The 10162-nt window shown below is 70.5% G+C and overlaps 3 protein-coding genes across 6 annotated transcripts; 2 read left to right on the forward strand and 1 right to left on the reverse strand.

Annotated features, from left to right (window-relative positions):
• Window positions 1–719: 719 nt before the first annotated feature.
• TCAP (titin-cap) lies at window positions 720–1969 on the forward strand. The gene is made up of 2 exons (XM_054801761.1): window positions 720–889; window positions 1592–1969. The coding sequence occupies exons 1-2, from the start codon at window positions 741–743 to the stop codon at window positions 1845–1847; spliced, it is 405 nt and encodes a 134-aa protein (XP_054657736.1). The 5' UTR covers window positions 720–740; the 3' UTR covers window positions 1848–1969.
• Window positions 1970–2533: 564 nt separating this feature from the next.
• PNMT (phenylethanolamine N-methyltransferase) lies at window positions 2534–5166 on the forward strand. Of its 3 annotated transcripts, none has more exons than XM_054801656.1 (3): window positions 2534–3520; window positions 3744–3928; window positions 4619–5166. In XM_054801656.1, the coding sequence occupies exons 1-3, from the start codon at window positions 3367–3369 to the stop codon at window positions 5048–5050; spliced, it is 771 nt and encodes a 256-aa protein (XP_054657631.1). In that variant the 5' UTR covers window positions 2534–3366; the 3' UTR covers window positions 5051–5166. The 3 variants fall into 3 exon arrangements, with proteins under 3 accessions (XP_054657631.1, XP_054657630.1, XP_054657633.1); XM_054801655.1 differs by having other exon boundaries at window positions 2536–3520; window positions 3744–3951; window positions 4615–5166; XM_054801658.1 differs by having other exon boundaries at window positions 3380–3558; window positions 3744–3951; window positions 4615–5166.
• A 600-nt stretch (window positions 5167–5766) lies between these two features.
• PGAP3 (post-GPI attachment to proteins phospholipase 3) lies at window positions 5767–9551 on the reverse strand. Of its 2 annotated transcripts, XM_054801952.1 has the most exons (8): window positions 9303–9551; window positions 8273–8370; window positions 8047–8199; window positions 7516–7578; window positions 7322–7383; window positions 7083–7219; window positions 6777–6981; window positions 5767–6180 (listed from the first exon to the last, which is right to left on the reverse strand). In XM_054801952.1, exons 1-8 carry the CDS (start codon window positions 9499–9501, stop codon window positions 6117–6119), a joined length of 981 nt encoding a protein of 326 aa, XP_054657927.1. In that variant the 5' UTR covers window positions 9502–9551; the 3' UTR covers window positions 5767–6116. The 2 variants fall into 2 exon arrangements, 1 of the variants encoding a protein (XP_054657927.1); XR_008573938.1 differs by lacking the exon at window positions 5767–6180 and having other exon boundaries at window positions 6841–6981; window positions 7322–7430.
• Between the last annotated feature and the right edge of the window lie 611 nt (window positions 9552–10162).

Consider the following 10162-nt stretch of genomic DNA (forward strand, 5'->3'; position numbering starts at 1 on the left):
CAGGCAAAAGTTTCCCCAGAAGTCCCCAGGGCCTGGGACCACCATGGCTGCAGGGTGGGGGCCCAGAAGGGACTGGAGACCCCCGTGTGCCCGGGCAACAGCCGTGACCACGTGAGCCCCGAGTGCTGGCACCCGGCGAGCGCCCGTCTGTTCGCAGCCCCCATCTGTTGGCCCTACAAATAGCCTGGCTGGAGGGGGGGGACCTTGCGGCCAGCACCCCCCTGCCCGCTGGCCCGGCACAGCCTGTCCCTGGGATGGGACCCCAACGGCCTTTCGAGGGGAGCGGCCACCGCGGGCCAGGCGGCACAGGGGTGGCACAGGGGTGGCACAGGGGTGGCACGACGCCACTGCGTTGGCACTGGGCACCCGCAGAGCTGTTAACGTCTCCAGGGTCCGTCGTGTTCGCTGGTCCGCGGGGCCAGCGCCGCAGGGAAAGGCTGGACGTGCCCCCAGCGGTCATGTTGCTGGGGGGGGGGTGTCTCTGCCCTGCATCCCCCCCCAGGGCAGGGGGTGCCACCGCGGGGTGGCAAGCGGCCAGTGGGCGCATGGGGCTGAGCATGGCCGGACACACACGGGGTGACACACGTGTCCTCAGTGCCACTGCCCCCCCCCGCTTGCCCCGAGGGGGCCCTTGGCACCCTCCCGTCCCCGCGGTGCCAGCGACACGTCCCAAAGTCCCAAAATAGCCTCGGCGGGGCCATATAAGCGGGGTGGGTGGGCGGGGGGGGGGCAGCAGCAACATGTTGGGGCCCAGCGTGGTGGTGCGCAGCGGGGGGCTGCTCTCGGGCGCCCGCCTGGGATGCCACGTGCGGGAGGAGGACATGGGGCGTCGTGAGACCTTCAGCGCCGAGTGGCTGGACCTGGAGCTCAACACCCGGCCTGAGGAGGGGTGAGGGGCACTGCTGCTGCTGGGGGGCATGGTGGTCCTTGGGGTGCTGCGGCCATGGGGGGGCACTGGTTGCTTGAGGGTCCCCAGGGGCTGTGGGGTTTCTATAGGGTCTTGGGGCTATGGGGGGGCTCCAAGGGTCCCGATGGGGCCATGGGGGATGTGGGGGGCTGCAGGGGTCTCGGGGGGGGGGGTGGGGGGGGGTGGGGGGGAGGGTGTTCCCCAGAGGCTGTGAGGGGCTCCAAGGGTCCCTGCAGGGTCATGGCAGATCCAGGGAGGTGGAGAGGGGTGTCCGAGGGGGACTGGGAGGGTCTTGGGGGTTCCTGTGGGGAGATGGGGGGGCTTCACGGGGCTGGGGGAGGCTGGGCATCCGCATGGATCCATGAGGGATGTGAGGGTCTCCAGGGGTCCCCGTGGGGTGGGGTGGTCCCCGTGGGGCTGTGCAGGTCCTGGAGGGTCTCCAAGGGTCCCCGTGGGGTTGGTGAGGCTGTGGGAGTCTCCAGAGTGGCGGCGGGGCAGGGCGGGGGGGGGGGGGGGCACAGGGACCTCCGAGGGGTGGGTGGTCCCCACGGGGTGATGTGGGACATGAGGGTCTCCGGGGGTCCCCGTTGGGACGGGGTGGCCCCAGCAGGGCAGAGCAGGACGCGGGGTGGGGGTGGGTGTCCCCTATGGGGCGTTGGGGTCCCATGAGCGCCCCGTGCCCAGGTGGTGCCGGCGGGAGGTGGACGAGCAGCGCCGGGAGACGCTGGAGCATCGCGGGGAGGTGCGGGTGCTGGAGCAGCGCTCGCCCTGGGGGGTGCTGCGGTTCGGGTGCCTGGGGCAGCCCCTGACCCAGCACCTCCTGCCCTACGCCCGCACCCTGCCCCTGCCCCTCTTCGCCCCCCCGGACCTCCGCGGTGCCAAGCCGGGGATCCGCCGCACCCTGTCCCGCTCCCTCTCCCACGAGGCCCAGCGGGGCTGAGGGGGGGGCGGCGGGGCCGGGGATTTGGGGGGCGCGGGGGGGTGCGGGAGCGCAAGGAGGCTGATGCTGGGGGGCGGCGGGGGGGCCCGGACGCCTGGGTCCGCTCAGCCGCCCCGAAGAGGCAGCGCAGGGTGGGGGGGGGGGAGGCAGGTGGGGGGGGGCTCCCACACGCCTGGGACCCCACCCCGCAGCGGGGGGGGGCTCGGGGGCCGGCGGGGACGGGGCACCCACGGTTCGGGGGGCTCCTGGCAGCACCGGCCGCGATTTGGTTTCCCTGGCAAAGAGAAGAAGGTGCGAGGACGTGGAATGCTGCGACCCCCTCCCACCCGGGGCCGAACGGGGCCCTGGGGGTGGGGGGCTGTGGAGGGGTGGGGGGGCTGCGGTGGGTGGCTCTGCGGGGTTGTACAAACGATGGTCTTTGTATGGCAATAAAATGCCCAGCCCGGCCCGATGGCATCTTTTGGCGGGGGGTGTGGGGGGGTGGGGGTTATGAGACACCCCCCCCCCCCCATGAGATGGTGTGGGGAGGGGGCAAGATTTAAGGGGAGCGGGGCCCTGCTGAGGAATGGGGGAAACTGAGGCACAGCGCCTTGGTGCCAGCTGGAGGGACCCAAGCATCCTGCAGCGGCTCAGGTTTTAGGGGGGGGGACTTGGCGGGGGGGGGGGGGGGGGGCGGGAACCTTCTGCTTATGTAACTGCCCCCCCCGCCAGCCCAGCCGGTGCCAGGGTCTGGGACGGACCCAGCGCCAGCACCCAGATTAGCTGTTCCCGCCCGGATCCTGCTGTCCCTGGGCCACCGCCAGTCCCTGTCCCCTCCCTGTGCCCACCCCGGCCCCAGCCCCTTCCCCATCCTGTCCCCTTCTCCCCACCTTTGGCCTCCTACAGCTCCGGCACAGAAGGGATTCAGGATCTTTAACCCGCCCCTCCCACCCCCTCTCCCCAATCCCACAAGCGGGTCCCATCCTGCTCCTTATCTCAGAGTACTGGGCGCACTGGCAGCTGGCAGAGCTGGTGGTGCTGGCTTCTGCCAGGGGCTGGGCTGAGGTCTGGCACGCTCAGCTCACTGGTGATGGAGGCATCAGGGAGAGCTCCATCCCATCCCCATCCCGTGGGACACCCGTGGGCAGAGCCGGTACTGGGGCAGCACATGGCGGGGGGGGTGGGGTGGGGTGTCACAGCCAGGACACCCACATCTCGGGGGGGGGGGGGGGCGGTGGTGGCAAAAGCTTCAGGATGCAGAGACTGGAGTCAGGATTCCTGGATCCTGCCCCCCCCCATTTCAGGGAGGGCAGAAGAGCATCACTGCTCAGCGCAGGGCCGGATCCGGCAGCACCGGCGCCCAGCCACGTCCCCCCGGCCCTGGGGCGCTGGCGCTAACCTGGTTATCCACGATGGATGGCCACCATCACCTCCGCGCCGGGCAGGGCCATCGCTCACCACAGCCCCCCCCGCCCCAGCCTGGACGGGGATATAAGGCGGGTTTGGGGGCGGGCGGGTGCCGCCACCGCAGCCCCTCGCCATGAGCAGCCTGGCCGCCCTCCGGGAGGGCTACGAGCGCTTCGACCCCCACGCCTACCTGCAGAACAACTACCTGCCCCCCCGGGCCGATTTCTCCTCCGAGGAGTTCGTGGTGCCCTGGAAGCTGCGATGCCTGGCTGAGACCTTCGCCAGCGGTGAGGGGTGATGGGGAAGCCCGCCGCTTTGCAGCAGGGTGGGGAAACTGAGGCACGGGGAGGGGGGAAGGAGAGCAGCTCAGCACCCACCCTGCCTGCTCCCCACCCATCTCCCTGCTCCCTGGCTTCCTCCCGGGGTGGGACGCCCTCAGTTGTCCCCTGCCCCCTCCCCTTGGTTTCTGGTTTGCTGTGGGACCCCCCCATGTCTTGCCCCCCCCCCCAGGTGAGATCCACGGGCGCACCCTGATCGACGTGGGCTCAGGCCCCACCATCTACCAGCTGCTGAGCGCCTGCGACCACTTTGAGGAGATCGTGGCCACCGACTACCTGGCGGTGAACCGGGAGGAGCTGGGGCGCTGGGTGCGGGGGGAGCCCAGCACCTTCGACTGGAGCCCCTTCATCCGGCACGTCTGCAAGATCGAGGGACGCGGGTAGGGCTGCGGGGCGGGGGGGGAACGGACCCCGGGCAGTGGGGGACCTGGTGCGGGTGGGATCCCTGCCGGATCACGGCTGCATGACCCATGGGATCCCAGCCCCGTGTCCCTACAGAGGCTGGGCTGATCCCTGCAGGAGCATGTCCCCAAATCCCGTGGGATCCCAGCCCCACATCCCTGTGGACACTGAGCTGATCCCTGCAGGAGCATGTCCCCAAATCCCGTGGGATCCCAGCCCCACATCCCTGTGGACACTGAGCTGATCCCTGCAGGAGCATGTCCCCAAATCCCATGGGATCTCAGCCCCACATCCTGCACATGCAAGATCATGTCCCAGATCCCCATGGGATCACAGCCCCACGTCCCTGTGGACGCTGGGCTGATCCCTGCAGGGTCCCATCCTCACATCCCTGTGGATGTTGGGTCGATCCCTGCAAGATCTCATCCCCACATCCCTGCATGTGCTGAGTTGGTCCCTGTGGGATCCTGTCCCCGTGTCCCCGCGAGCGCCAGGCTGATCCCTGCCAGGATCCCAGCCCTGTGTCCCTCTGCATGTTGGGCTGATCCCCGCAGGATCCTGCCCCCACATCCCTGCGGGTGCCGGGTCGATCCCCAGGGGATCCATCCATCCGGTCCCCGCTGACACCCCCCTCCCCGCAGGGAGCCCTGGCAGGAGAAGGAGCGCCGGCTGCGGGACCGGCTGCGTCGCATCCTGCCCATCGACGTCCACCGGCCGGACCCGCTGGGCGCCCCGCTGCACCCGCCGGCCGACGCGCTGCTCTCTGCCTTCTGCCTGGAGGCCGTCAGCCCCGACCGCGACGCCTTCGCCCAGGCCCTGGCGCACGTGGGCTCGCTGCTGCGCCCGGGGGGCCACGCGCTGCTGCTGGGGGCCCTAGGGGAGTCCTTCTACCTGGCAGGGGCCGCCCGCCTGCCCGTGGTGCCGCTGGCGGAGGACGACGTCCGCGCGGCGCTGGCCGGCATCGGCTTCGCCCTCCGCGACTTCCGCTCCTACGCCATGCCGCCCGCCCTCCGCACCGGCGTGGACGACGTCGACGGCGTCTTCTTCGCCCACGCGCAGAAGCCGTTGGAGGCCTAAGGGACCCCCCGGGCGGGGAGAACCACCCCTGTCACCCCAAAAGCTGGATTTCGTGTCCCTGACACCCCCCCTTCCCACTCCAGCCCCACTGCTGCCCTGGCTGCCCCCAATAAAGCCCGAGCTGCACAGCCCAGCCTGGCATTGTTGGGGGGGGGGTGTCCGGGGGGCTGCCATGGGGGGCGTCAGGCCAGGCTGAGGGTGGGGTGTGCAATGGGGTGGGCAGGGGGTGCATGGCAGGGGGATTGGGGGCACACAGGGGGCACGGGAGGGGGGGGACCAGGGTGGGAAATGGGGCACCATGGGTGACTGCAAGGGGGCACACGGTGGGGTGGGCAGGGACATTGTGGTAGGGCACACGGGGGGGGGGGGGCGGTGGGGCATGGGGGGGACACAGCGTGGCCAGGCACAGGGTGCCTATGGGCAGGGAGGGGTGCGGGGGGGGACACGGACAGCCAGGCAGGGCCCAGGTTGAACTCAGCTTTATTCACATCCCACAGCACGCTCAGGCAAGGTGGGGGGGGGGGCACAGGGGCATCCCTGGGGGGGTCACAGCCCCTCTGGCAGAGGTGGGGGTCACCCCCAGCCCCAAGGCACGGCTCCAGCCCCACACATCACCCCCCCCCCCCCCCCCCCCCCCCCGCAAAAGCCAGCCAGCAGGTTGAGCAAGGGCCCCCCCCCCCCCGCCATGTGCACACAATTCCCCCCCCCTGCCCCCCCCCCCCCGTCACCCACATCCCCCCCCCACCCCCAGCAGCGATTGCCACCTCGCGGCTGCTGGGCTCCACAGCAGGGAGGGCCCCCAGCTCAGCACCGGCAGCCGGGGGGGGCCCGGGGGGGCTCGGCTGCCCTTGGCCCCCGTGCAAGCAGCAAGGAGGGGGCCCAGCACCACGGCACCCCAGAGAGGGGAGATGGGGGGGGGCCTGGAGAGAAAAACAAACCTCAGAAGGCAACTGGGGGAAGGAGCCTGTGGCCGAGGGGGTCTGGGGGGGCTGGGGGTTCACTTGGCACAGGACAGGGCAGGACCCCGGGGGGGGTGAAGGGCTGCGCTCCCCCCGCCCCGGCAGCTCTAGTCCGCTTTGAAGAGGTCGGAGTTGGCCTTGAGGAGGTAGAGGCTGTCGTCCATCAGGAAACTGCGGAGAGGGAGCAGGAAAGGTGGGGGCTGCGGTGGGGGGGGGCCACGGTGCCACAGCCCCCCAGCCTTGGGGGAAGCCCCCTCTGGGTGTCAGTGCTGGGCAGGGGGGAGCCCCCAAACTCCCACTGAGCACAGCCAGAACCTGGGGCTCTTGGGGAGCAGCAGGGTCCTTCCACCACCCCACAGGTAACAGAGGGGCCCCCAGCACCCTGATTTCAAGAGGGGGGCACCAAGCACCCTGTGAGCAAGAGAGACTCCCTAGCACCCCAGTTTCAAGAGGATCCCCAAGTATCCCACAGGTAACAGAGGGGCCCCTAGCACCCCAATTTCAAGAGGCGGGCACCCTGTGGGCAAGAGTGGGGTCCCTAGCACCCCAGTTTCAAGAGTGGGGACCCCCAAGTACCCCACTGGTAACAGGGGGGCCCCTAGCACCCCAACTTCGAGAAGCACTCAGCACCCTGTGGGAAAGACTGGGTCCCCCAGCACCCCTATTTTAAGAGGGGACCCCCAGCACCCTGCAGGGAGGGGGCGCAGCTCCACGCAGAGGGGTGCCGGGGGGTACGGGGGGAAGCAGGGGGGGGGGGTGTCACTGACCTGTAGAAGAGGACGTTGAGGGGGATGGTGCCGATGTGCCAGAGCGCGTGGGCGTCCAGCACCCAGAAGAGGGGGGGGAAGTCGAGGAGCTCCAGCAGCGCCAGCGCCTGCAGCAGCAGCACCACGGCCGCGCACTTCCAGACGTGGGGCAGGCGCGGGCGGTTCCGCAGGCACCACCGCAGCCACCACGCCAGGTTCAGGAGCCCTGGGGAGGGGAAAAGAGGGGGGGGGGGACGACACACAGAGGGAGAGGGGAGCACCAGCCCGCAGGCACGGCCTCCCCGCCACCCCAAGTCCCAACCTCACCGATCGACGCGTTCGCAGCCATGTTGTAGCCGTAGTCGAAGCGGACGAGGGTCAGGTAGGAGATGTGGCAGGCGAGGAAGAGGAGGAGGAAGGCCCTGAAGATGCTGATTAAGGCTGGCCGCTGCAGCCCCAGCGTCCTGAGGAGGCGAGGAGGAGGAGGAAGGGGTTGTTCACGGCCCCGGGGACCGGCCATTGCCGGCGTCCCCAGCGCCCGGCCCCACGGCGCTGGCAGGGCTCACCTGACGCAGCACAGGTACACGGAGTGCAGGACGACGGCCGAAGCGCAGAAATAATCCAGTTTCTGCGGGATCGGGGCTGGGTGAGCCGCACTGGCAGCTCGAACAAGGCCTGGGGCACGACAGGACCCCAGCACAGGTTTGGGGACAGAGGGTGACAAACCTGCGGTCACGCCGGCTCTGGGGGTGCCACTCACCTCCGTCACAGCCGTGTCCCTCGTGTGGAAAACGGTGGACCAGAACCAGGCGTTTAAGGAGACCTGCGGGAGAGGCGACATGAGAGGAGGAAACCCGAATCGGGGAGGGAGAAACCGAGCGGCCCCCGCTGCCAGCTAAGTGCCAGCTCCCCGCCTGGGTCACGTTCCCCCTCAGCAGCTCGTCAGCCTCATTAGGGAAGATGAGTGCCCCGAAAATTGGATGCGGAGGCGCCGGCGGCCGGGGCAGCGGCAGCAGCCAGAGCTGTGCGGGGTTTGCTGATCAGCTGGTTATTGAAAAGCCCTCGAGACTCCACGCTCTGGCAGAGGATGCCCGGGAAGCGCCACCGGCCCAGTACCACTCCGCCAGTGCAGGCTGTGCCCCCCAAAGCCTCCTCCCATCATCCTGGGGGGCCCCTGCGACGAGGGGAGACCACGGGGGCTGCAAGAAGACTCCCGGATGGAGCAGCGAGGACGTGGGGCGCAACACAGCCCCCGCTCCGGGGAGGGGAAGGGGGGGGGGTCAGGGCTTACCCAGGCGAAGGCGACGCAGGTGGGGTACATGGGGGAGGCCGGGGGGACGGCGGCCTTGTAGCGCAGCAGCATGACGAAGCTGGCCAGGCCGTTGAGGAAGGAGGCGAAGGCGGAGGCCGGCTCCTGGAAGAACAGGAACCGCGAGAAGGGCCACTGCAAGGGAGAACGACAGCGTCAGCTGGCAACGGGAGACCCCCAGACCCCCCCCCCCATTCCCCCCGCTCACCTTGCCGTGGAACTGGGGCACCCTGTGGCCGCCCTGGACGTAGAGCCGCACCGTCAGCCACATGCACTCGTACTTGCAGTCGTCGCGGCAGGTCCAGCCTGCAGCCAGGGGACGAGCAGTGAGAGGGGGTGGCCAGCGCAGCCCCTGCCCTGGCCACTGAGTCCAGTTCCACTCCTGCTCCCAGTCCTTCCCAGTATGGACCATCAGGCAGCACGGTCAGACCATGACGGGCGCTGGGAGTGCCAGGACGCAGCTCGGGTGAGCTGGGTGGGGTTCACCCTGCGTGGCTGGGGGACCCCCGCTGTGCTGGGCGCAGGCAGGGCACCCGGGCCTTCCCCAAGTGACTGCCAGCACCATGGCCCAGCAACCCCCAGTATGGCCCAGTGACCCCCTAAATGGTCCAGTGACCCCCACAATGGCCCGAGAGAGGCCAGCACCTCCCCCAGCAAAGTCCGGTGGCCCCCAGTATGGCTCAGTGTTCCCCCAGAATGGCCCGGTGTTCCCCCAGAATGGCCCGGTGATCCCCAGCACGGCCCAGTACAGCCCAGTACGCAGCCCAACACCTCCCAGCATGGCCCAGTACCCACCTATATAGCCCGAGTGCCCCCAACACAGCCCCAGCATGGCCTAACGCCCGCCAGCAGAGCCCCAGCACGGCCCAGTGACCCCCCAGTACAGAACTAGCATGACCCAGTGCCTCCCAGTTCAGCCCAGCACCCCCCAACCTGGCCGCAACCAGGCCCAGTGCCTCCCAGCCCGGCCCAGCACCCCCCCAGCCAGGCCTCAGGACAGCCCAGTGCTCCCCAGCCCAGCCCCAGTGCTCCCCAGCGCCTCCCAGTGCTCCCCAGTGCCTCCCAGTGCGGCCCCACGCTCCAGCCCCGCCCGCTCAGCAACCCGCTGCGGAGGCGTGGCCTCTGCGGGGAGGGCGTGGCCTCGGAGTGGGCGCGGTCTCCACGAGGGGCGGGGCTTGCCAAGCGTGGGGGCGTGGCCCAGCCCGACAGCCAATGGGCGCTGGGGGGAGGGGCGGTACCTGTCAGGCCCATGTAGAGCGGCTGGCGGGCGCGGAAGTGCCGCAGCGCCGCCCCCGAGCAGTTCTGCCGCTCGCAGCGGCCCAGGCACTCGCGGTACAGCGGCTCCCGGTCTCCCTGCGAGCCCCGGGCCGGGCCCGGCGCCGCCGCTGCACCCAGCAGCAACAGCAACGCGGCCCGTGCTGCGCCGCCGGCCGCCATCGCCGCCCGGCCCGGCCCCGCCGCTTCCGGCCCACCCCAGAAACGGTGGCGGCGCGGAGCACCATGGGATGTAGCGCCTCCGCCGGCCGCGGGGATGATGGGATACAGTCCCCCAGGGCAGGAGGCTCATGGGATATATCCCCCCCTCGGGCACTCTCCGCAGAGGCTCATGGGATATATCCCCCCCACACACACATTCGTGCACGGCGTGTCCCGGCGGGCTGCCAGCCCCGGGGGGGTGCGGGGACTCCGGCGGCCTGTGGGGCTCGGGGCCAGGCCAGGGCCCGCGGGAGGCAGTGCGCTCTAGTCTGCCTCGCCTCAAGGTGGGCCGTGCAGGCCCCGGCCACGCGGGACCCCGAGTGGGGGCTGTGGGGTGAGGACCCCGAGGCGGCTGCTCTCCCGTGGGGTGCCCCTGGCTGGGGACGGGGTGGGGGACGTGCTGTCCCCGGCCCCACCGTGCTCTCCCCTGGGGCGGCCGCTGTCCTGGCTTGGGGTGGCGGTGGTGGGCTGGCTCCCCACTCCCGTCACCACGCAGCCGTCACCCCTGGGCAGACGGGGCCCCGGCCCCCTGGCACCGGGGGGACCCTTCTCCGGCCCGGCTGGGTGCTGCTCCTCCCTCGGGGGCTGCAGGTGGCAAAGCACGGGATGGGGTGGCCGATGG

The sequence above is a fragment of the Grus americana genome, chromosome 22 (genome assembly GCF_028858705.1).
Source record: "Grus americana isolate bGruAme1 chromosome 22, bGruAme1.mat, whole genome shotgun sequence".
Lineage (NCBI taxonomy): Eukaryota > Metazoa > Chordata > Aves > Gruiformes > Gruidae > Grus > Grus americana.